Raw genomic sequence first — 26,781 nt, 5'->3', positions numbered from 1 at the left:
ATGTTCCTGCGGAGGCCGCGGGCCCTGGCCGCCTGGCTAGCGGGCGCGGCGGCGGCGGGACGCGCGGGGGCGCGGGGCGGGGGCCTGCTAGCCCTGCTGGCCAATCAGTGCCGCTTCGTGACGGGCCTGCGTGTGCGGCGCGCGCAGCAGATCGCGCAGCTGTACGGCCGCCTCTACTCGGAGACCTCGCGCCGCGTCCTTCTCGGCCGCCTCTGGCGCCGGCTGCGCGGCCGCCCTGGCCATGCCTCTGCCTTGATGGCGGCGCTCGCTGGCGCGTTCGTGTGGGACGAGGAGAGGATCCAGGAGGAGGAGTTGCAGAGGTGAGTCCGGAGACGAGGTCGTTCGGTCCGGTTCGCTGGCGCGGGTCAGATTGGGAGATCGGCACGTCGATCCTCGGGGCCTGCCTTTTCGGTCAGTGTGTCCGGTTTACCCGGTGGTACTTGAAGTGACGATGCAGTAACTCGATCCTGTTTTAGCACACCATGTTTTTTTTATTGTCTTTCTGTGCTAATTTCATTTGTCTGGCTAGAAATAACGAAATGCAGATTGGTGTAGGTGGGAAGACTTTGAATAGGGAGCATCACGCGGAAGAAATAACGTTGTAAAAAACGAATTAGGTCTTGAAGGCATGTAACCCATTGGTTCACGTAATCTTTAATTCTTCCAAAAAGGTGCAAATTCAATGCAGGTTTCAAATTTGACCTAAGTATGTGTAATTTACAAAATTACTGCATTCCAAATGGGATTTCGTGAGAAATGCCAGGAGAGCTCTTTTGCTGCTGTGACAGAATTATGAGGCTGGAAAGGCTTTTGGCTTCTTAAACCAGTAGCCCAGCCATTTTAACCTGCAAAAATTAGGTCAGTTTTTTGCTGCTTTAACTACAACTTAGGGAATAGTGTTTCATTAGACTCTGAAGTTACGCTGTCATCATCATCAACATTTCTGGGTGAAAAATGCAGTACCATTGGTTGAATTTGTTAATCTGTGGTTCTGAATCTTAATCCTTATAGTTTTCAACTAATTTCATGGGAAGCCTTGATTCCGTTCTTGCTTTACAGTATCTTTGTATTTTCTTTTTTTAGTAACCTTTTTTTTTTTTAAGTTTATTTATTTCGAGAGAGAGCATAAGTGGGAGAGGAACAGAAAAAGGGAGAGAGAGGGAGAGAATCCCAAGCAGGATCCGAAGTGTCAGCGCAGAGCCCACAACCGTGAGATAATGACCTGAGCCGAAATCAGAGTCCAGATGCTTAACCAACTGACCCACGCAGGCGCCCCTCTGTATTTTCCTTTTAACAGATATCCCCTCTCTCCCTCCACCCCCTAAATTTTTGTTTCCCTGTAAATCTTTACAAAATTAGGTGGTTGGCCCTAGGCTATGGTTTTTGATCCCTGCATTACTATGATATACATATAGAAAACTTACTAGTTACTAAATATCCACCTTGAGGATATAAATGCAATTGAAAATCTTAATCTTATTCACAAAAATGTTAAGATACCAAAGCATGATAGGTTGCTTGCCTAGTTTCTGTTAGTATTCTTGTGCAACTTCTCAGTCTCAGGTATGGGAAATAAAATGACTTATGGGAGGAAAACCTTTGTATTAAGAAATTATCAATTAACTGTTTGAATTTTCGTTTTCTTTTTGATGATGAAATACCCATGTTCCCCAGTAGTCAAGTTTGAGAGGAAAATTCCCAGTTGGATCTATTTAGGAAAGACAAGAAAACCAGAAAAGGGGCTACCTGGTGCAAAAGAGAGGGAGATGTTTTGGGATGGGAATTGAATAGCATTGGGGGCCTGGGTGGTAGATGACGTTCTTTGGCTTATTTCGTGTGTTTTTATGGACAGTCTGTCCTGGAGCCTTTGTTTAGTAGGCCTCCCATTAGCAGGAGCTAGAGAGGAAAACAAGATAAAAAATGCATGTGGTAAACATTTGAGTCCGTAGTCACTACCCACTGTAGCAGAAAGAGACCAGTTGATGGCCAGGCCCTGTATTCGTACCATTTCCCTTCTCTTTGAGCTGTCTGTGAAACCCGGGGGCATTTGAAACACTCTTGGTTCTAATCCAGCTCCTGAAGAGGTATTGCCCTCTGTTAACCCACTCGCGAATTTCATAAGCTTAGATGAAGGCCAGTCAGAACACTTAAGGTCCTTTCTGATTCTCCAGAGTTGTTCTAGTAAAGACCTTCGTTTAACAATTTGTTTTCTAGTTCATGCTTGAATTCAGTCATATACCTAAAATTTGATGAAGGTGTCCATTTGGAGAACTAAAAAACAACGTTTGTTACCTTGCTAGGGAGACGAATAGTAACGCTGTTCAACTACATGCCGATTGTACGGTGGTTCTATAGGTTTCTTATGTTTCTAATATCTTGTCATATATTTTATTTAATAAAATATTCTGGGTTCAGGTGAACATTTTTTGTTTGTCGTTTAAGTATTTTATTTGCTTTAAAGGAGGCACTGCTGAGGTTCTTATAGCTAGTTTGGAACATCTGAGATTTTGTTTGTTCTAGTGAAATGATTTTGGGTGGCTTCCATAATGGAGCGCGGTTGAATGTGCCTCAGGACAAGTGCATTTTTTTCATTGTTAATGGAAGAAGAGCATGATTGTCCCATGGCCCCTAAATCACAGCATTTGGTTCTTCTGTGCTGTTTTTGTACCAACTTGTGCTGGTACTCTTTGAATGTATGCTTTAAACATGGCGTGTGTTTTTTTCTTATGTTACGTGAGTCTCCGTTCAGAATGAAAAGGAATAACCTGGCTTTCAATTCTTCTATGCTTGAGAACATCTTAACAAATAGAATCTCATTTATTTAGCAACAGCAAGAAAATTTGAGAAATGGAGTAACGTGTACAAAGTGACTCTGGCACACTGATGGGCACCAGGTGTAGAAATCAGGTCTTTTAATGCTTGGCCTAGTATTCTTACCCAGTGGCTTCAATTAAACAAATCAAACAAAATAACTTTCAGTCATTGTTTTTGGTACTAGCTGGCATTCTGTGAGCCCAGGACAGATCTTATGGAAAAATACAGTAGTAATTTTTTATTGCTTTGGAACATTAAAAAAAAAATTACAAGAACAAAAGGAGGAAGGAAGTTAAGAAATATGAAAGGCTAGGGGAAAATGTTCTATTAACCCCTCCTCCTGTTAAAAAAGTTACAGTCCATTGCTCCAGAAATTTGAGTAAATAAGTGCCAGTAAAATTTCATAAAGAAATTGTTTAGGTTCCCGCTTTTATCTCAGGGCATTTAGAATAATTGTAACTTCTGTTACATTGTTTTGTGTATTATTAATTAGATAAATGACCAACGAAAGGTCCTTCATCTTTTTTGCCACTGTCACTTGAAGATTTTTTGCTGGCATACCCTTCTTAGATCATCAGAACTACATTAAACCTGACTTGAAATTTTTTACATTGTCTTCATTATTTTACCGTTAACCAGTTGGCCCAGAATTGCAGTGAGCTAGCTGATGTTTTGTTATTTGTAGATGTGTTGTCTCGTAACAGTTGTACTTGAAAGTTTCTAACTTTGACCGTAATTTGTAATTTAAGGAAAGGATTATGTGAATTGAGGCAGTTGTTTTACTGAAATTACTGATTTCGGGATGGCTAATTTCGGGATGGCTTTATTTGAATCATTTTGGGCCCTTATATCAAACCCTATACTGGGGCAGGACTTACATGACCAAACCTGGTTGTACTTACTACTCTGTTTTAATAGTTTTATGTCTTCATTTTCTTTCTATACCTCTCAATCCATATTGAAATGACTTTAGTTTTGGAGAAAGGTAAGCATTGGCTGTCTTTTTCTTAATCCTTTTACTAATCTGCTGGTTCTGTTACTATTTTGGGAATAATCTCTTTTGTCCTTTCTTCTTATTACCTGTTTAAGTCTCTTAGATAACAAGGTTTAGGCACTCACCCTGTCCAAACAGGATTTGGCACAGCAGGCTAAAGAGATGTATGGCGAGAGGTTTTCCTTCCTCCACATACAGGATAGTGACTGACTTTGAACACCTGTGTGCTGCTAATGATGTCTGTCATGTCAGCATTTAGAAGTTGAGACCCTTCAGGGGCGCCTAGGTGTCTCAGTCCGTTAAGCGACTGACTTTGGCTCAGGTCATGATCTCACAGTTTGTGGGTTTGGGCCCCACATCGAGCTCTGGCTCAGAGCCTGTAGCCTGCTTCTGATTCTGTGTCTTCCTCTCTCTCTGCCCTTCCCTCTGCTTGCAGTCTGCCTCTCTCTCTCAAAAATAAATAAACATTAAAAAAAAAAAAGGAAGAAGTTGAGACCCTTCACATATCGTTGAATCTGTGGACAAGAATCATTTGCATTTTCATGTCGCAGTCTTGTGCCAGCATTCAGATTGTGCTATTTCAAGTATGAATGTCAGGCCTTCACAAGACATTTCTCTCCCCCTCTGGGGACTTGGTCTCATAATTTTAATCAAGGTCACCTAGTGGCCTTTAATTATATAGGAGAGGTTGATAAAGCAATGGGTCAGAAGCTCTGTACCACCTTAGAAGGCCATTAAAAGTATTGCCTATAGTCATATAATTTTCTTAAAACCTTACTATGTAATTTTATGAGCCTCTGATGAAGTTTTAAGAAGACATTCCTCCCCTTCTTCATTATGTGATAAGAATGACATTCAAGGGTGGTGCTTAATTTTTACTGAAGAATGCTTTACTAGTCCTGAAAAGTGTCATAATTGGTGCTGTGTGATGCCTGAATTGTTCTCTGAGCCAGTCTGGTTCTGGTTTTGCTTTTGCTTTTTTCTCTGAAAGATCTTACTGTATAAAGTTCCTTTCCTATTTCTATATGTGTTTGTAGTGGTAGCAGTGAATCCTGTTTTGCAATTTTTAATTCAAATTAAAACTTTTTAAAAATGGTTAAACTTTTTTCATCAGAACATCAGTATAAATTGTACTGGCTAGGGTTCTTGGTTGCAAACAGAGGTGATATTGGTTAACTTAAGCCAAAGGGATTAACCAGAAAGATGTTAGGTCACTCAGGGCATTGACAAGAAGACCAGAGTACAGGTTGGCCAAGAGAACAGCCAAGCTTGCCGTAGGAATAATCAATCTCCTTAGGGTAGTAGTGCTGATTTTGTTTCCCCTAGGTTGGTTGCACTGCTGGACTCTCAACTCCTTCAAGATCACTGAGAATAATCTCCAAAAGATCCCATGCCTTGTATTATTTCCTCAAGATTCACATCCTCTACCAGAAGTCTCTAATTAACCTCCTTTAAATTAGGTGCTGTACTCCAACTGCTAGGGCTTGAAAGAGGGCTATATCCCACCTATTTTGGGATTCTCATCGAAGCCCAAAGTTTAAAATCCAGAGAAATGGAATTTTAGAGCTAATAGAAACCTTCAAGAAATAATGTCCTAACATTACAGGTAGAAAAAGGGAGGGATTTACAGGTAAAATGACTTGGCATAAGATCACATAGTTGGCAGAGTGAGGACTGGAACACAGGTGTTTACAGTCACCATCACTTTGGGTTGCTCTAAACTTTTAATCTTGGGCCACTAGTATAACTTTGAATTTTTGGCTTTTAAAGTAATGTGTTAATATAATCTTTTAATAAGTATTTGAATCATTGAGGCCTGCTTTCATATATACTCCATTTATTCAGTAAACATTGGAGTGTTTGATGTTTACTAGGTACTTCTAGATGCTGGGAACACAGACATGAAAGACTGATTTGGGGACATTAGGGAATTCATAGTTTAGTAAAGAGGAGGCATGTATAAAGATAGATTAATTATAATATGCTATATGGCTGTAGAGGAATAAAAGTAAAAGAATATGGTTACTCTGCCTGGAAGTTGACCTTGAACTGTGTGTGTTTTTGAAGGTTGAAGAAGAGTGGGCATTTCAGACAGTCTATCAGTAGTTGATGTCTTCTTCAGTCTTGAATAACAGAAGAGTTGTATATGATGCAGACAGCCAGCAATCTTTCTTTCCATGGGCTATTTAAACGTTAAGGCGAAAATATAAGCCATGTTTTAAAAAACTATTATAAAATGTTTCAGATGTATAAAAAGACTTTAACATGAATGTTACAAATACAGTTATATTTAAGAAAGAAAATAAGATGCCATTAAAGACTTCTCTGTACTCCTGTGCAGTTGAAATCTCCCCTGTCCTCCAGATTATCTATCTCAGTTTGTTGTATTTCATTCCCATCTGTGTCTTTATACATAGGCATATGTTCCTAAATAATATATAATGGAACATAGAAGGTTATATGGTATTATCTTGGATGTTTTAAAGCTTCATGTAGTTCTGAACAAAATACTAACAAACTGAATCCAACAACATATAAAAAGGGACATGAAGTAGTGGGTTTTATTCCAGGAAAGTAAGGTTAGTTCATCAAATAAAAATCAGTTTAATACATCGCGTTAATAAAGGCTAAAAAACCACATGATCATCTCAGTACAGGCAGAAAAGCATTTTGACAGTCCAACCTCCTCTCATGATAAAAAATCATTCAACAACTAGGAATAGAAGGAAGCTTCCTCAACTTGATTAAGGGCATCTACAAAAGACATAGCTAGCAGCATAGTTTAATGGTGAGGGACTGAAAGGTTTTCTCTTAAGATCAGGAATAAGACAAGTATGTCTGCTCTCACCACTTCTGTTCAACATTGTAGTGTTCAACAACATTTTTTTTTAAACTGCGAAAGATCATTGCAAGAATTTTTAAGACATATAAATGGGCAGATAAGCTGTGTTCATGGAATCGAAGATGATTGTGAAGATAGCAGTACTAGTCAAACTGATCTATAAATTCAATACAATCCTCATCAAAGTCTTAATTAGTACACTATTTTGTGCAATTTGACAAGCTGATCCTGATACTCATATGGAAATGAAAAAGACCCAGAATGGTCAAAACAGTTTTGAAAAAGGAGGACAAAGTTGGAGGACTCTCTCTTCCTGATTTGAAAACTTATTACCAAGCTATAGTAATTAAGATGATATGGGGGGTGCTTGGGTGGCTTAGTCAGCTAAACGTTGGACTCTCGGGGCGCCTGGGTGGCTCAGTCGGTTAAGTGTCCGACTTCGGCTCAGGTCAGGATCTCACGGTTTGTGAGTTTGAACCCCGTGTCGGGCCCTGTGCTGACAGCTCAGAGCCTGGAGCCCGCTTTGGATTCTCCCACTCTCTCTGCCCCTCCCCCACTCGCACTCTGTCTCCGTCTCAAAAATGAATAAATGTTAAAAAAAAATTAAAACAAAAAATTGGACTCTTGATTTCAGCTCAGATCACCATCTCACAGTTGTGGGAATGAGCGCTGTGTTGGGCTCCACACTGCGTGCGGAGCCACTTGGGATTCTCTCTCTCACTCTCCTTTTCCCTTTGCCTCAAACCCATTTACCCTCTCTCTTAAATAAATAAATATTAAAAAACACATATGGTACTGGCATAAGGATGGATAAATAAATTGTTGGAATAAAATGGAGAGTTTTAGAAATAAACCCTTATATTTATGGCCAGTTGATTTTCAAAAAAAGTACCAGACAATTCAGTGAGGAAAGAATAGTCTTCAGATGGGTCTGGGACAACTGGAGAGGCACGTTCTAAATAATGAATTTAGACCCCCTGCCTCACTCATACCATACACAAAAATTAACTCAAAATGGATCAAAGTGTAAACTAATACTAAAACTTTTTTTTTAATACTAAAACTCTTAGAGGAAAATATAGGCATGAGTCCTTATGACTTTGGATTAGGCAGTAATGGTTTCTTAGCTGTAACTCCAAAAACACAGGCAATCAAAGAAAAAATAGGTGAATTGGATTTCATCAAAATTAAAAACTTTTGTGCATCAAAGGTCACTATCAAAAAACTGAAAAGATAACCCAAAGCAATGGACAAAATAGAAATTATATCTGATAAGGGACTGTTATTGAGAGTATGTAGAAGAACTCTTACATTTCAACAATAAAAAAATGCAATAAAATAACAGTTTAAAAATAGGCAAAGGGGCGCCTGGGTGGCTCAGTTGGTTAAGTGTCTGACTTTTTTTTTTTTTTTTTAACGTTTATTTTTGAGAGACTGAGTGCGAGCGGGGAGGGAGACATGGAATCTGAAGCAAGCTCCAGCTCTGAGCTGTCAGCACAGAGCCCGAAGCAGCCTTGAACTCAGGAACTATGAGATCATGACCTGAGCCAAAGTCAGACGCTTAACCAACTGAGTCACCCAGGTGCCCCCAAATGTCCGACTCTTGATTTCGGGTCACATCATGATCCCCGGGTTCCTGAGATCAAGTCCTATGTAGGGCTTTGGGCTGACAGTACGGAGTCTGCTTGGGACACTCTCTCTCTTTCTCTTTCTCTCTCTCTCTCTCTCTCTCTCTCTGCCCCGCCCCCACATGCGGTGCATATGTGCTCTTTCTCTCAAACATTTAAAAATAGGCGAAGAGTTCCATAGCTGTTTCTCCAAAGAAGATACGCAAATGGCCAATAAGCACTTGAAAATATGCTTAGCATCATTAGGCCCTGGGGAAATATAAATCAAAGACCATAATGAGATACGCTTCTCACACCCACTAGGATTGCTAGAACCATGAAGATAGACAATAACAAGTGTTGGCAAGGATGTGAAGCAGTTGGAACCCTCATACATTGTTGGTATGAATATAAAAATGGTGCAGCTGCTTTGGAAAATAATTGGGCAGTTTCTCAAAAGGTTAAACATAGAGTTGCCATGACCCAGCAGATTCGATCCTAGGAATCTACCCAACAGAACTGAAAGCTGTGTGGAACTGTGTCTACATGAAAACTTGGACACAACTGTTTATAGCATTATTATTTATAACAGCCAAAAAGTAGAAACTTACTTAAGTGCCCATCACCTGATGAATGGATAAACAAAATGTGATGTATCATTCAATGAAATAGAAGTATTCAGCCAAAAAAGAGGGGAACAAAGTACACCATGAATGAACCTTGAAATTATGCTGAGTGGAGGGGCGCCTGGGTGGCTCAGTCGGTTAAGCATCCTACTTGAGCTCAGGTCATGATCTCGTGGTTTGTGGGTTTGAGCCCCACATCGGGCTCCATGCTGACAGCTCAGAGCCTGGAGCCTGCTTCAGATTTTGTGTTTCCCCTCTCTCTCTGCCCCTCCATCCCTCTTTCTCTCCCTCTCTCTCTGTCAAAAATAAACATTAAAAAATTCATAAGAAAATATGCTGAGTGGAAAAAGCAAGACACAAGGGACTATATATTGTATAGTCTTTATATTAATTGTCCAAAATAGACAAGTTCATAGAGATGGAAAATAGATGAGTGATTGTGAGAGGTTATGGGAGTGAGTGACTGCCAATGGGTATAGTTTTTTTGGGGGGATGATGAAAATGTTTTGGAATTAGTGGTAATGGTTACACAACCTTGTGACTATACTAAAAAACGTTGAATTATATGCTATAAAATGATGATTCTTCTGGAATGTGAATTATATTTTTAAAAGAGGAGGAAAGGGGCGCCTGGGTGGCGCAGTCGGTTAAGCGTCCGACTTCAGCCAGGTCACGATCTCGTGGTCCGTGAGTTCGAGCCCCGCGTCGGGCTCTGGGCTGATGGCTCAGAGCCTGGAGCCTGCTTCCGATTCTGTGTCTCCCTCTCTCTCTGCCCCTCCCCCGTTCATGCTCTGTCTCTCTCTGTCCCAAAAATAAATAAACGTTGGAAAAAAAATTTTTTTTTAAAAAAATAAAAGAGGAGGAAAAATATGTAATTATATAAGTTTTTATAATCAACCCTTTGAGGTAGGTGCTGTTATTATCCCCATTTTACAGATTAAGAATACAGACTGGTCAAGTAATTTAATGTTTTGGTGAATGAATGTTGGACTGGGATTCAAACTCAGGAAGTCAGGTTTTTATTCATTTTATACTGCTTTAAACCCACACCTTCCTTATGCAAGTCATTGTGTGGACATTTCATTTCACAGGTTAATTACAACCACCTGCACCATTCCTTTTGTTTTTCTTTGCAGATCCATTGATGAGATGAAGCGGTTGGAGGAAATGTCACATGTGTTTCAGCGCTCTGGAGTTGAACGCCACCCTTCAGAACCAAAATCCCAGACAGAAGGGAATGAAGATTTAGGGGGCAAAGAGCAGCCATGGGAAATGGTGATGGATAAGAAACACTTTAAGCTGTGGCGGCGCCCTATTACAGGCACTCACCTTTACCAGTACAGAGGTGAGCCCAGCTTGGCTGCCTTGTGTGTTCCATGGTTGCCCAGGTGTGCAGGACTTTTGTTCCTCATCCTCTCTAAACTGTTCTTTTCTGATTCTTGATCAGAAAATTTACCATGGTTTCTTGTTTTTGTTTTGCCTCCCCCAGATGACAAGTATCTCAGTGTCTTCATTGCTATACTTTACTGTAGGTTGTCTTTGTCTGTCTTTTCTGTCCCAATATGATAATCTAGTTTTTGAATCTGCCTTTTATTTTTCTATAGCAAATGTTTTTTTGTTGTTGTTGATGTTTATTTATGGGGGGGGAGGGGCAGAGAGGGAGTGAGAGAATCCCAAGCAGGCTCTGCTGTGTCAGCACAGAGCCCCATGTGGGGCTCCATCTCAGGAACCCTGGGGTCATGACCTGAGCTGAAATTAAGAGTCGCCTAACTGACTGAGCCACCCAGGTGCTCCTGAATCTGCCTTTAAGATCTGTCTGTACTCTATAATTGGAATGCAGTTAAGTGATAGGAATAAGGCAAGTGATGGGGATGTGGCATTAATCCCTTATTCTTTGTTGTGTCATTCTAGTTTTTGGAACCTACACAGATGTGACACCCCGGCAGTTCTTCAACGTTCAGGTGAGTAAATTTTTCTTCCCAGATTTGGAGGTTCTAAGCCTGGAAATCCACTGCAAACTGTCCACATGAATAATTTCTTTAACTCCGAAGACATTGGCTTCAGTACATCTGTCTATTTTTGTATCTTCTCCTGTCAATTAGCATCTAGGTAGACATTGGACTTACTCTTTGTCCAAGGGGATGAGACTGATTCTGTCCTCTTACAGGGCTGTTGGGAAGGTCAATTAGAGGAATGTAATTGAATGTTTTTAGTATTTTATAAGGTGTTACAGTTATTTTTTCCTAAACAATTTAAGGGTAAGTTACATACGTGTCCCTTTATTCCGAAATCCTTCAGTGTGTATTTCCTAAAACTAGACATATTCTCCTAACTGTGGTGCCATTATGAAAGTCTCTAAATTTAACATTGATGCAGCTCTTATACTCTTTTTTTTTTTTTTTTGCAACTCTTCTACTCTTGTTTGTATTCCAGTTTTTATCTATTGACCCGATAATGTTCTTTACAGCATTTTCTTCTTGAGTGCAGATCCAATCAGGATTTAGTAATGTGGAATATTGCCACAGTGAAGCTATTTATTTAGGAAAGATGAAGAGTATTCAAAGACTCCTTTCTTCCTTGGGTGGAAATGTATGAAAAGGGGAGGTGGGATCACCTAGAGTTGTATAAAAAATTTTTTTTCCTTCTTAGATTTTTCACTGTTTTATCAGGCTTTCAGTAACTAATTAATGATTATAACACTCACTAATAATATGCAAGTGCACACTTCCCCCCAAACACTGAATTTTGTTAATTTATATGGAGTTTTTGTTGAGTTTGGATGTGTATGATATGTCTTATTTTGAAATTCCCTAGTTACAAGTGATGCTAGAAATTTAAAAATACACTGCCTGCATTTCTTTTTGTGAAGTGTTGCTCATACTTTTGGGCTTTTTGTCTGTTTCAATCTTTAAAAATTTGTTTTACCCTTGTACATTTGTATGTCACTACCTATTAAATTTTCCCTAAACATGTCTATCACAATATATTTTTCTTATATTTTCCTTTGCTTTGCCTTTTTAAAAAAATATTTATTTTTGAGAGAGGGAGAGAGCGAGCGGGGAGGGGCAGAGAGAGGATCCGACATAGGCTCCATGCAGTCAGTGCAGAGCCTAACATGGGGCTCGACCCCATGAACTATGAGATCATGACCTGAGCCAAAATCAAGAGTTGGTTGCTTAACTGACTGAGCCCCCCAGGTGCCCCTGTGCTTTGCCTTTCTTTAGTAAGATTCACTTTCAAGATAATGCTATTGGCCTATAAGAAAGGATTTTGAAAGACTTGTCTAAAATAAACACAGCTGTGTTTTTCATACTTTGCCACTTTTAGGTCAGGTTTCCATTTCGGAATAAGATCCTTGGGTCAGAGGTCCAAGCATCTGGAGAAGTCTTCTGCAGCTTTGTTTTGAATTTCTTAGGTCTTGACAGTCTCTTCTCTTTCTACAGCTGGATACAGAGTATAGAAAAAAGTGGGATGCCCTGGTAATCAAGCTGGAAGTGATTGAGAGGGATGTGGTTAGTGGTTCTGAGGTTCTTCACTGGGTAACCCATTTTCCTGTGAGTATTTTCGTTAGTATTTTTACTTTTATCACATCCATGTGAGGCAGAACACTAATTCTGCCTGTTCTTTCCTTTAGTATCCAATGTATTCCCGGGATTATGTTTATGTTCGACGGTATAGCGTGGATCAGGAAAACAACGTGATGGTGTTGGTGTCACGGTATGTGTGGTTGCTTGTGGCTCCTCCTGAGATCCTTTAGCTGTGTCCTTCATAGATGTCTGGTGGGAGTTTGCATGGTCTTGTTAATAGGGGTGCTGCTAGGACCCCATCCATCCCAGCTAGAACACGAGTGGGCTTTGGTGACAGTCTAGGAAGATAGAAGGGATGTAAGCTTTTCATTAAACCATTTCTTTAACCTTAATATTGATAATTAGAAAAATAAGTGCTTTTTTCTTCAACACAAAGGTTACAAAGCCTAGGAATCACCAAGGAAACTCACTTTGTTTTTATTTTTTTTTATTATTTTTTTTTTTTCAACATTTATTTATTTTTGGGACAGAGAGAGATAGAGCATGAACGGGGGAGGGGCAGAGAGAGAGGGAGACACAGAATCGGAAACAGGCTCCAGGCTCTGAGCCATCAGCCCAGAGCCTGACGCGGGGCTCGAACTCACGGACCGCGAGATCGTGACCTGGCTGAAGTCGGACACTTAACCGACTGCGCCACCCAGGCGCCCCTCACTTTGTTTTTAGAACTTAGTTTGTATTCATTCATCTTGGTGACTCTGTTTTATTTTAAAAATTAGAGTCAGCTTTTTAGATTTTCCCCTTAACTTTAGCTCTTACGCTGTTTTGTATGTAAACATTACTGAGTTTCCTTAACTTTTCTCCTTACCAGTGCTGTGGAGCACCCTAGTGTTCCCGAGTCTCCAGAATTTGTAAGGGTCAGATCGTATGAATCCCAGATGGTTATCCGTCCCCACAAGTCATTTGATGAGGTGAGTTTTACATCATCCGAGAGATGATGTGTAGCTGCTATGGAATTTTCTCAAGGAATGCCTTTTGTCTGAACTGGGAAGGGCAGTGGTTCTCAAACTTGGCGTGCATCAGAGTCCACTGGAGCTTGTTAACATACAGTGCTGGGGTATGGCCCAAGAGTTCTCATTTTTAAGAGGTCCCGATGTGATACTACTGGTTTGAGAACCATTGCTGTAGGGTGATAACACCTGGAAGATCCTCCAGGACAAAGTTCTGATGACCCACGATTCCTGTTTGTATGAGAGACAGGAGAAGACGACGGCCTGTTAGCGGCATTCTTTGGGAACTGAAGGAGCATCTTTTCCATCAAAATTTCACCACAATGAGCAAAACATTTGAAACCTTTCTGGATTTCTGTTTCCTTATCTGTAAAATGAGAGGGTTAAAATAATGTTCTCAGCTTTCTTTAAAATCTGTGACCTTTCTTTGAGAAGAATTTTTTTTTCAACGTAGGGAATTGCTTTTTTTTTGGTCAAATCTATTGAGTTTGCTACGTATTGATTCCAGTGGTTGCTGGTTTTAGTTGTATTTCACTTTACAATTAAAGGCTTTGTTTCTTTCCATTACTTTTATTTTTGAGCTGGATGAACTGTGTGTTAGTATGGTTTTGTTTTCAACAAGTTGTTCTATTTATACTGCCTGACGTGGGACTTTAAATATGACAGAAATGGTGGTTCACTTCAGTTAATGTGGTGATTGACTCTTTTTAACTGGGAGATCTGTGTGTTTATTTGTATACTATTTTTAGAACAGTATTTTTCAAACAGATTGCTACCCATTAGTGGAAGACAAAATTACTTTAGTGCATTATGACCAGCTAAAAAAAAAAGAAAAGAAAAAATATACGGAGTAGAAATCATCTGAGTGTAAGCATATTTCATGAGACTTGTTTAGGTACATAAGGATGTATGAATGTGTGTGTATGAGGTTGAGAGAGAACTGGTTGCAGTGTAAAAAGTTTATTTACAATGTGTTGTAGTTAAAAAGTCCTTTAGAACTTTAGAAAATAGAAAAGAAGTAGTAAGGCTACTTAGTGTCCATGGCTAGTTGCCTTTAGGAAGGGGAGCCTGGGTCAGGCTGGAGACCGTGTGGGAGACAGACTTAGGTCTCACTCTTTTCCTTTAAAATTTTAACCTTGCCCCCCATATATTTCCTATTGGGAAAAAACTGACTTGAGTTCCAGCATTGCTACCTTTAGAAACCATGACCATGAAAAATAGCCAAGGCATCGTTTAGCACCTAGCCGAGTGTGTTGTATCTAGCAGGGGCCCAGTAAATAATTTCTTTCAGTTGGGGTGGGGGAACAATAGAGATTATCTATATAATTCTTTCACTATATTGGTGGCAAGCTCTTATGAAAAAGGTAAGATTTGAGTGGGGTCTCTTGAAAAGGCAGACTGGATAGAGGAAAACAGGAAGCGCCCTGGGGGCGGAAACGACATGATTTATCAAAGACAAAGACAAAAATGAGTCATGAATAGGTTCAGAGACTCACCACTTAGAAAGGAAAGTTGAGATTAGGGAGGAGTGATAAGTTAACATTGACCATGTAGATAGAATACTTGAAAACCAGGCAGCTGCATTTGGACTTGGCAGATGGAAAATAGATCCTTGAGCCAAGGTATGGTGTTTTATTTGTTTTACTTTTATATACATTTCAAATTTTCCCTAATTAAAAGATAAAGAAGTAGAAAGAATCATGTTGATGAACCTTCTGTATCCATTCCCAGCTCCAACAGTGATCAACTCATGGGCAAACTTATCTATATCCTTTCTTGTCCCTTTTCCTGCTCTCCTGATTATTTTGAAACAGTTTCTTGCTTTACTATAGAAGAACCCATAGAAGAATTCTTCTATAGATATTTCAGTATTTATCTCAAAAAGAAAAAACATTTTTGAAAATATAACCTCAGTGTCATAATAATCCCTAATATCAAATAATCTAGTTAGTGTTCATATTTTCCTGATGGTCCATGAATTTTTTTGTAGTTGGTTTATTTGAATCAGGACTCAGTTGGTTAAGCGTCTTACTCTTGATTGTGGCTCAGGTCATGATCTCCCAGTTGTGAAATGAAGCCCTGCGTCAGACTCCGTGCTGGGCATGGAGCCTGCTTTAAAAAAAAAAAAAAAAAGTTTGGGCACCTGGGTGGTGGCTCGGTTGGTTAAGTGTTGAGTCTTGGTTTTAGTTTTGGTTGAGTCTGTGGTTTCTGTCTCTATCTCTCTCAAAATAAAAAAATAAATAAAAAAAAAGTAAATATCTTTTTTTTTTTTCTTATTTATTTTGAGAGAGCACGAGCTGGGAGGGTCAGAGAGGATCCCAAGCAGGCTCTTTGCTGTCAGTGTGGAGCCTGGCACAGGGCTTGAACTCATGAACCGTGAGATCATGACCTGAGCTGAAATCAAGAGTCGATGCTTGAGCCACCCAGGTGTGCCAAAAGATAATTTTTTTTTTTTTTAATGTTTATTCTCTTTTTGAGAGACAGAGTGTGAGCAGGGCAGGGGGCAGAGAGAGAGGGAGACATGGAATCAGAAGCAGGCTCCAGGCTCTGAGCTGTCAGCACAGAGCCTGACGTGGGGCTTGAACTCACAGACTGTGAGATCATGACCTGAGCTGAAGTCGGACACTCAACCGACTGAGCCACCCAGGCTCCCCCCAAAAGATAAAATTCTTGAAGGAAAAAAAATATAATTCAGACTCTAGACATTTGAAATTTGTTCATATTATCTCTTGAGTCTTTTGAAGTCTGTATGTTTCCCCTCTTTTTTTTTGTTTTTTGTTTTTTTTGTTTCTTCTTGTTGTTGCTGTTTTGCAATTATATTTGTTGAAGAAGCAGTGGTTTTTTGTCCTGGATCTTGATGATTGTATCTCCATAGTATCATTTAATGTGTTCCTCTGTCCCTGTCCCCTGCCTGTATTTCCTGGGTATTGGTAGTTACTGTTCAAACCTCAGGCTTGAACAGATTCAGGTTGGTTGGTTGTTTTGGGCAAGACCACAGTATCAGAAGGCCAGTTGATGACTGTTTCTTTCTTTGTGAATTTAGAAATGATTGGTGATTATGGCTCAGATCCGTTATTTCATTAGGGGTATAACAAATTGCTGGTTTTGTAATTCCTTTATTTTTCTTCATTTATTTCCAGTTATTAATTGAAGTACATTAAGGTAATTTTCCTCACCAACTGTTTGGTTTTCTATAGTGCACATAGGAAAGGGAAGTAAGAGAAATGGTTGATTTGTTCCTTTATTTATGAGTTTCAAAATAATGCATTGGTCCTTTCAACCAGGGATCCTCCAAAGGTAAAGTTTTTATTTTTTTGTTATAGACAAATACCATTAGTCTTTGCTGTGGAAGAACTGATAGAAGACTTCTTCTAATGCTATTTTAGTTTTTTTTTTTTTTTTTTTAATTTAAATCCAAGTTAGTTAACATATAGTGTAATAATGATTTCAGGAATAGAAGTTAATGATTCATCACTTACATATAACACCCAGGGCGCATCCCAGCAAGTGTCCACCTTAATGCTCCTTGCTCATTTAGCCCATACCTCCCACCTAGCACCCCACCAGCAACCCCCAGTTTGTTCTCTGTATTTAAGAGTCTCTTATGGTTTGTGTCCCTCTCTGTTTTTGTATTATTTTTGCTTCTCTTGCCTTATGTTCATCTGTTTAGTATCTTAAATTCCACATATGAGTAAAATCCTAGGCTATTTGGCTTTCTCTGCCTGATTTATTTCAAACAGCATAATACATTCCAGTTCCATCCACATTGTAGCAAATGGCAAGATTTCATTCTTTTTGATTGCCAGGTAATATTCCATTGTGTGTGTGTGTGTGTGTGTGTGTGTGTGTGTGTGTGTGTGTGTGTATCATAGCTTCTTTATTCATTAGTTGATGGACGTTTGAGCTCTTTCCATACTTTGGCTATTGTTAATAGTGCTGCTATAAACATTGGGGTGCATAGCCCCCCTTCAAATCAGCACTCCCATATCTTTTGGGTAAATACCTAGTAGTGCAATTGCTGGGTTGTAGGGTAGTTCTATTTTAAATGTTTTGAGGACCCTCCACACTTTTCCAGAGTAACTACATCAGTTTGCATTCCTACCCGCAGTGCAAAAGGGTTCCCCTTTCTCCACATCCTTGCCAGCATCTGTTGTTGCCTGAATTATTTTAGCCATTCTAAATGGTGTGAGGTGGTATCTCATTGTGGTTTTGATTTGTATTTTCCTGATGATGAGTAATGTTGAGCATTTTTTCATGTGTCTGTTAGCCATCTGGATGTCTTCTTTGGAGAAGCGTCTATTCATGTCTTTTGCCCATTTCTTCACTGGATTATTTGCTTTTTGGGTGTTGAGTTTGAGAAGTTCTTTATAGATTTTGAATACTAACTGTTTATCTGATCTGTTATCTGCAAATATCTTCTCCCATTCCATTGTTTACCTTTTAGTTTTGCTGATTGTTTCCTTCGCTGTGTAGAAGCTTTTTGTCTTGAGGGTAGTAGCTATTTCAGTTTTTAAACATGTTTGGTTAGTTTTAACCTATTGCAGTTATTCTTTTTCTTTTTTTCAGTTTGTTTATTTTTGAGAGAGAGGTCGAGCAGGGGGGAGGGGCAGAGAGCGGGAGAGAGAGAGTCCGAAGCAGGCTCCAAGCTCTTAGCACAGAACCCAGTGTAGGGCTTGAACCCATGAACTGCAAGATCATGACTGGAGTTGAAATCAAGAGTTGGATGCTTAACTGACTGAGCCACCAGGTGCCCCTACAATTATTGATACTCAAATTTGTCCCAATTTTGGCCATTAGGGGCCTCATCTTCCTGGCTTGAATCCTTTTGACTTGACCTCAGGGGTTCTTTTGTTTTCTGCTGTTACAAGATATCCTAGGTTCATCTTGTATAGGTTTAGCTGTAAACCTGAAATTAGCATTTCTTTAGGGAGTCCTGGTTCCTTTTAAGAAAATGTCGTTTAAATACCAGGCTTTGGGGGTGATGACTGGCTCAGTCAGTAGAGCATGTGATTCTTGATCTCAGGGTTGTAAGTTCAAGCCCCAGGTTTGGTATAGGGATTACTTGAAAATAAAATCTTTAAAAATAAATAACCAGAATTTGGTTTCTAGGAGTAATAGCTATTGGTTTGCTCATTGTTTTTAGGTCTTTTCAGAAGAAAGAACTAAGTAATAAATTTTACTTGTTTGTTTTAAAGATAAATCTTAAATACATGCCAATACTTTTAATTCAAATTTCAGACTGGAGAGTTGTTTATTATTTTGTGTCTTACATCTGTCATCTTTTCCCGTGATGAGAAATTCAGTTCTTATCACTCCAAACATAACTACTCATTTGCTTTAACCTGAAATATACACAACAGCTTCAGAGTAATACCGCAAAGATCACCAATAATGTGATGATTTAAAATTTGTATATATATATTTTTTTATCCTTAGGGTATGTACACAGGGTACAAAATAATTGAGTTTTAAAGTTACTTGAGAGGCACCTGGGTGGCTCAGTCAGCTAAGCATCCAAATTCGGCTTGGGTCATGATCTTGTGGTTTGTGGGTTTGAGCCCATGTCATCTCTCTGCTGTCAGTGTGAGCCCGATTTGGATCCTCTGTCCCTTTCTCCCTCTGCCCCTCCCCCACTCTCTCTCTCAAAAAATAAACATTAAAAAAAAGTTTTTCATTACGTTTCTTTATTTTTGAGAGGCAGAGAGAGGGCATGAGTGGGGGAGGGGCAGAGAGAGAGACACACACACAGAATTCAAAGTAGGCTCCAGGCTCTGAGCTGTCAGCCCAGAGCCTGACGCGGGGCTCGAACCCGTGAACTGTGAGATCATGACCTGACCCAAAGTCAGTCATTCAACCGACTGAGCCACCCAGGCGCCCCCAAAAATAAACACTTAAAGTTATTTGAAATAGGTGTTCTCTTTGTGAATTTTCTTACTGACTCAGTTTGTAGTTGGGTTCCCTGTTGTCTACTTTACTTTTGATTTTTAGATACTGCTTTTTTTTTTTTTTTTTTTTTTTTAATTTTTTTTTCAACGTTTATTTATTTTTGGGACAGAGAGAGACAGAGCATGAACGGGGGAGGGGCAGAGAGAGAGGGAGACACAGAATCGGAAACAGGCTCCAGGCTCTGAGCCATCAGCCCAGAGCCCGACGCGGGGCTCGAACTCACGGACCGCGAGATCGTGACCTGGCTGAAGTCGGACGCTTAACCGACTGCGCCACCCAGGCGCCCCTAGATACTGCTTTTTAAACTTAATTTTGTTTTATTAAATTATGAAAAAAATTTGTTTTTCCAAAGTGAAATTTATCAATAACTAGAGTGATTTTGCTTATATCCCTGTACCTTCCACCCAGTTCCTTCCTTCTTCTTATGGGTAATCATTGTTTTTGGTTTCCTTTTAAAACACAAGTAGTGGTGGATGAGAACTTGGGTCTCTTGACTTCTCAGCCTAAGTGTTTTATGGGAAGAATAAAGTCTTTTATATATATTAACTAATTTAGTCTTCTAGCCAACTTTGTGGTGGGTACTGTTACTGTTTCCACCGTACAGGTTTTACCTTTCCCTTCTCTTTACTTCCATAGTATTCATCTGTATCTCTGTTACGGCATCTATCCTGTTAATTGAAAGCTCCTGAGGGCAGGGACTAGCACATTTTTGTTTGCTCTGTCATACCCAGCACAGTGCCAATCACAGCAGACATTCAAATATGTATTGAGTAAACGAATAAAAGATTAAACAGTCCATTCAGGAAAAAAAAGAACTTTGGTGTAAAAGCATGGGAATTTAGGGGCACCTGGGTGGTTTAGTCAGCTGAGCATCCCACTTTGGCTCAGGTCATGATTTCATGGTTTGTGAGTTCAAGCCCTGCATCGGGCTCTCTGCTGTTGGAGCAGAGCCTGCTTGGGATCCTTTGTCTCCGTCTCTCTCTTCGCCTCCCCTGCTTGTGCTCGCTCGCTCTCTCTCTCAAAAATAAATACATAAACATTTTTAAAAATTGGTTTAAAAAAAAAAAAACCATGGGAATTTAAAGTTGTAGTTCTACCACCTGGAGTTGTGGCCACTCTGCTTTAAAAAGTACAGACATAGGAGCACCTGGGTGGCTCAGGGGTTAAGCATCTGATTTCAGGTCAGGTCATGATCTTACGGTTCCTGAGTTGGAGTCCCATGTCAGGCTCTCTGCTGTCGGCACAAAGCCTGCTTCAGATCCTCTCTGTGCCTCTCTCTCTGCCCCTCTCCTGCTCACGCATGTACTCTCTCTCTAAAAAATAAACATTAAAAAAAAGTGCGACATAAGAGCGGTTATCTCTTACCCCTTTGGATGGAGTATGATCGGTTACTTCTCCTAGGATCAGGACACTTGTAAATCTCCTTAATTTTCTGTCCTTCACTGGAGTTAGGCAGTGAGAGTGCTGAGCCAAAAAGAGTGGTGGGTGCAAGGGCCCTGCAGTCAGAATTCTGGGTTCATCTTGGCTGTCATTGAGTATGTGGGTAACCTTGGGCAAAGCTCCTTTTTGCTCAGTTTCCCCCCCTATAAAATGGGGTAACAGTATCTACATTATAAGTTGAAATAGTTCCTGGCACACCATTAAGTGGTCTATAGAGGTTTGCTGGTAGTAGTAGCAGCAGCAGCAGCAGCAGTGTGGCAGAGTTTATATCATTTTAAAAATAATTTTTAAAAATTAAAAAAAATTTTCTTACATGTATTTATTTTTGAGAGACAGAGCACAAGTGGGCGAGGGGCAGAGAGAGAAGGAGACACAGAATCCAAAGCAGGCTCCAGGCTCTGAGCTGTCAGCACAGAGCCTGATATGGGGCTCGAAAACTGTGAGATCACGACCTGAGCCGAAATTGGATGCTTAACCAACTGAGCCCCCCAAGCACCCCCGGGAGTTTTTTTTTAATGTTTATTCTTGAGAGAGAGACAGAGCACAAGTGGGGGAGGGGCAGAGAGAGGGAGACGTGGACTCCGAAGCAGGATCCAGCATCCGAGCTGTCAGCACAAAGCCCGATGCAGGGCTAGAACCCATGAACCACGAGATTATGACCTGAGCCAAAGTCGGACACTTCACCAACTGAGCCACCCAGGCGCCCCAGAATTTGTATCATTTTGATAAAGATTAGGACCTTTAAACATTTTGGGATATGTGTTGGGATTTTCCAGACCACTCCCAAAATTCACAGGAAGGACTCCTAGGACTCAGCATGTAATTGTACTCATGACTAAGATTCATTATATAGTCATGTAGTAAGGATACGCAGCTGGATCATAAGGGAAGAGACAGGCAGAGTCTGAAGGAATCCATGTGGAGGCTTCCTCTTGCTGTCTCCCGTGAAGGAGAGCACATTCTTCCAGCAACAAAAACATAGCAACAGGTATGTGATGTTTCTGCCCAGAGAAGCCCATTAGAGACTCAGCACCCAAGATTTTTATTCAGGGCTGGTCACATAGGGATCCTCTGCATAGCACATACCAAAATTCCAGATGTCCCCAGAAGGAAAACAGGTGTTTAGCGCAAACTGTATGATTGTTTGCACAAACAGACAAGACACACAGGGAGTCACCCTTACACTTAACTGTTGACTGGGAATACTCCGGGAGCCGAGTTCCCGGACACCACCCAAGGGCCAACCTTGTAGGGTGACCCTTCTACGAATGGCAACCTCTGAGGTCTTCAGTATTAACGCTTTTCTGCGCAGGGTAAAAAATGACACTGTCTGCCCCAGAGTCCAATCATGATCATTCTGGGGTACTGGATACGGAAGCTGTGGTGGGTAATTCAGGTATCATTATTTTTGCTGTACTTCTTTTTCAGAATGGCTTTGACTACTTGTTGACCTACAGTGACAATCCCCAGACTGTGTTTCCTCGCTACTGCGTTAGTTGGATGGTTTCCAGTGGTGAGTGGGCACTTGTATACAGGGCCTGGAACCTGGGCTGAGCATTTTGTTTTTCTCTAGCTCTTAATGGCAAGCAAGATTAGTGCTTGTCTCATGGGAGCACTGTTGGAGAAATTAAATATCTTTTCTGGTCCATTCTTGAATACTATGAAGACATTGAAGCCTCCAGCTGGGGTTCAGAGGGATGAGAGTTAGGGAGTCCCTGAAAGCAACATGTGCCCAGAAGGGAGTTTTAAGAACAGTTGCTTAGCTTTTATTCCTTAAATATGGACTGTGTATGTTAATGTGTTAACAATTTTTTTCTTTTTAGATAGTGTTGGAGGCCATACAATCTGGTGGAAAAAATGTGGTAGTTATAGGACAGTAACCTTGCGAAAGGGGCTACCATGTATCTTGACAAAGGCTACATATCACAGCTGTAACTGTACCTTTTTCTTCCAATTCCTTGTTTTAAAAAGCATCCTCATGTGATTTTCTTTCTTTTGCTTCTCTGTAGGCAGCTTCTAATACCTCAGGGGGAGAATGGAGAGATTAGGTGTTTCTGTTTGATATTTGTCTAAATAAAATTGGCAGATAATTAGGCTATGCTACTGATAAGCGGTGTTTTAATCACTTAAAAGCCTTATGCGGCTTGATCAGTACCCCTTTCCAAAGGATCTCCGAAGTCATGGATTGTTTTCACTCTGTATACGTTTTAGGAGGCAGCTGTCACTCACAGGTTGTTGATTAGGCTGTGATCTCTATAAGAAAGGAATTGGCTCCCTACCATGAAAGAAATAGGGCCTTCTAATTTTGAGCCTATTGTCGGTTTGTATTTCAGCCTACCCAGATTTTCCTCTCTCCCACCAGGCATGCCAGATTTCCTGGAGAAGCTGCACATGGCCACTCTGAAAGCCAAGAACATGGAGATCAAAGTAAAGGACTATATCTCATCTAAGCCTCTGGAAACGGGTAGCGAAGCCAAGGCTACCACCCCGTCTTCAGAGCGGAAGAATGAGGGTAGTTGTGGCCCTGCCCGGATCGAGTACGCTTGAAGGGTTTTGGGATAAGAAGGGACAGGCTGCTTTTAGCCCTGTCTCGGTTCCTTATCTGCTACAGAATGGGGACATGTATTATAAAGCGTCTGCTGTAACCACCAGTGCAGGATGACTCAACTGGTGTCCGATTTCATTCAGAGCCCTTATTGCTCTTTATCAAAACAGGAGGAATCATCCATGAGGGCGTTGTCATATTCTCAGGCCAAGCATTTTGAAATTCAGTATTTCATTGAGCTAATCTGGAACAAACCTCTCACCTCAGGCCAGAAGGGGACAACTTCTTTTCGTTTCCTGAGTAGTTTCCTCTGCCAACATTCCAGTTCTCACCATCGGTTCTGCAGCGCTTGGGATTTCCTTCAGTTCTGAAGGTCCAGCTGGAAAGTACAGTTGGCCAGTTGAGTCTTCAGTGAGGGGTCATTGGGAGTGCTCTTGGTAACAGTCCTAGTGTTGAATGGATGTGAACTATTGCTTGGCAGTGTAAGTGCCTTGTCCTCACCCTGCTTCTATCTTTAGGGACATCAAGTTTGTACCAAGGAATTTCTGCCTCCCAAATACCACCCCATTGACTCGCCATCCCCCAAAGCAGTTTCCTTTGCATTGACCAGTTCTTCTCTATTCATGCCCTATATTAATTTGGATCATCGCCTCCTTCCTTAGTCCGTTTATCAAGAACACTGGGAAATGAATCCTTTCAGATGGTAGCTTTCTGTGTCATCAGTGTTTTGATAGGGTCAATGGTGATGCTCAAAATATCACACTTTAGGTTTGGGTTTTTGTAGGAATTGGGAACTTGAGTAGGATTTCTCCATAGTCCTACTGTATAGAAAACACCATTTTGATTCAGGCATTATTTTTCACACTTCAGGTTTGACTGGATGCTGAGGACTTGTCCATCTTGGAAGGCTAAAGGCAGAGGAATGGGGGTTGGGCCACTCCCTTGGAGCTCTCAGAGCTGTAGACAAGCTGTGTGAAGAAATAGATGTAATCTTGCCCCAAATACTGATATAATGGGGATGTGGTTTATGTGACCCTTTTGTTCCTCTGCAAAGTTTTTCCTCCTCTTTTCAGAGTTAAAACGAAAGCAAACTACACTGTTTGGGTAAAGTCACAATCAGATGGTATCAGTTTGGCCTGGCTGATTTTGCTTATGGTCCGGCTGCAATCTGACAGAATAGGGATCAAGTTTTAAATACTCCCTTCTCTTTTTTCCGTAGAATTTAAACGGCTGGATTTTCCCCTTTTTTCCTACTTGGCTACCCTTTTGTGTTGTTGAAAAGGGGATCTAAGCCTCAGATTGACTCAAACCTCTGGACATTTTTGTTGCCTGTTAAGTTTTGTGCCAAGGAAATAACTGCCCCCGTGTTTCATGTCTTGCCTTCTCTGAGTCATTGGCAGAACAGAGAGATGTGTTGAGTATCTCCAGCTTCTTTTCGCTGATCATTTCTCTCTTCTCATCCCCAGGACTTCACAGAAGCCAGGGAAAAGCTCCCTGGGCTATGTCTGAACTTAGCGCCTGTGATTGTTGGGGCATGGATGGTGGTGTGGGCAAGAGTGTGTGAGTGCACAGGTGTTAAGGAGCTACGTGTTGCTCATGTTCCTATTTTTGGCAACTTGACCCTATACTTGGGGTCAGTCTGTACAGTTACTTATGTCATTGTAATGATTTCACTTCTAACTGTGACATTTTTATCAAATGTGTGAATAAATACATAAAGATTGGTACAAGAGTGTTTGTCTTTGGACATGTGGTGGTGGGAAATCTTGTATATTGGGCTTATGGTTTCTTCCTGATCAGAAAGTTGGAGTGTTTCTACTTAGGGTTGGCACATGGAAGCAGCAAGGTGTGGTCTGGGTAGGGGCTAACACAGAGCTAACCACCTTGCCTTGATTATGAGCCCTTTCCAGGTAGCCAGTTTGGCAAATGAAAACAAACCACCTATTTCCACTTTGTTGTCTTGATCTACTCACCATCTCCTTTGCTTTTAAGGAAGGATCAACTTGAGGAAACGGTGTTTGAGCTTTGCTGGCAGTGAAACTTGGGAGGGAGCAAGGAAAGGAGGAAAGGATTTGAGGAAGCCAGGTCTAGTGCGGGAGGCAGACCGGGACTTTGGCTGGAGAGGGAGGGTGGTGAGTTCAAACCCCACTTGGCCTGGTGGGAAGTAGGGTCACACAAGCAGTTCTGCTAGAGTGTAAATTTGTTGCAAGGCGATGGATAGATCGGAGACACTTAAGAGCGGAACGCGAACTTTGAGTTTATGTGTGATTCTGCCTGTGGGAAACACTACGTGAACACAAATGTACACCTGAACCATTAAGGCTCTTTTCTCCAAATTGTTCGGAGATAATCACTGGAAAGCCATCCCTGCTTGTAGACTACTTGTTAGGTGTTGTATGCTTATGGGTGCACATGTGTTTTTATAAACCGTTTGGAGAGTTGGTGACTCTGGCCTCCGCCCTGCTGCAGAGGCCCCTACACGTGGCATCCTTGACATCGTTCTCCAGATTCTGCATTAACACTTCCACTGAGAAGCATTTGAGTTCTTACAGAAAGCAACATTTCCATTGTTGGACAGTTCTAGCTTTCAGGAAGTCCTTTATGTTGAGACTAAATGTGCCACCTCAGCGTCTACCAGAATCGGGGGGTCAAGCCCTGTCTTTGGAACAACACAAGGAAAACATTTCCATGGGATAGTACTTCACATTCTTGAAGACAGTGCTCCTGTGACCTTTACCCTTCCCCAGGTTTTCTGTTGCTAGCAGCTTCAAAAATCCTTCCAACTCTTTATTATGAAAATGTTTGAAAAATTGAAAAATAATAAAACTTTGTATGCCCTCCCCCTACCTTTGCTGGTTGTTAACTTATTATGGTGTGTGCTTTGTCTTTATATATAAATACACTTTGCTGTGGACTGAACTGTCTCCCTAAAATTCACATGCTGAAAGTCCTTATGCCCAATGTGATAGTATTGGAAATGGGGCCTTTGGGAGGTGATTTGAATGAGATGAGGTCATGAGGGTGGAACCCTCCATGAACGGATCTGTCCCCTTAGGAGAAGAGACCCCAAAGGTTTGCTTGTTCTCCCCTTCCACCGTTGTGCAGACAACAAGGTAGCCTGGAAAGCTAGGGGAGAGTGTTCTCACCAGGAACAGGATTGGCCAGCATCTTGAGCTTGGACTTTTAACCTGCATAACTGTAAGAAATAAAGTTCTGTTGTTTAAGCTACCCGGTCTATGGTATTTTGTTCTGGTAGTCTGAGTAGAAGTTTTCATGACCATTTGAAAATAAGTTTCAAACATCATATTTCACCCCTAAACACTTGAGTATGCTTTTTCTTTTTTTACAGTGATGTTCTTTGTAACCACACTAACCAGTAGCACAGAGAATGTAATATCTAATAACTCACTCCATATTAAAATTTCCCCAGTTG

General features: G+C 40.8%; 1 protein-coding gene across 1 annotated transcript; it reads left to right on the top strand.

The window, feature by feature from the left end:
• Positions 1 to 26,576, top strand: STARD7 (StAR related lipid transfer domain containing 7). Its single transcript, XM_043604053.1, has 8 exons — positions 1 to 320; positions 10,020 to 10,228; positions 10,795 to 10,844; positions 12,327 to 12,437; positions 12,518 to 12,600; positions 13,279 to 13,378; positions 22,232 to 22,316; positions 23,166 to 26,576. Exons 1-8 carry the CDS (start codon positions 1 to 3, stop codon positions 23,348 to 23,350), a joined length of 1,143 nt encoding a protein of 380 aa, XP_043459988.1. The 3' UTR covers positions 23,351 to 26,576.
• The last annotated feature ends 205 nt before the right edge of the window (positions 26,577 to 26,781 follow it).

This window comes from Prionailurus bengalensis, chromosome A3, assembly GCF_016509475.1.
Source record: "Prionailurus bengalensis isolate Pbe53 chromosome A3, Fcat_Pben_1.1_paternal_pri, whole genome shotgun sequence".
Taxonomy (NCBI): domain Eukaryota; kingdom Metazoa; phylum Chordata; class Mammalia; order Carnivora; family Felidae; genus Prionailurus; species Prionailurus bengalensis.
Note: the sequence above shows the minus strand (reverse complement) of the source record. Positions and strands in the feature narration are given on the sequence as shown.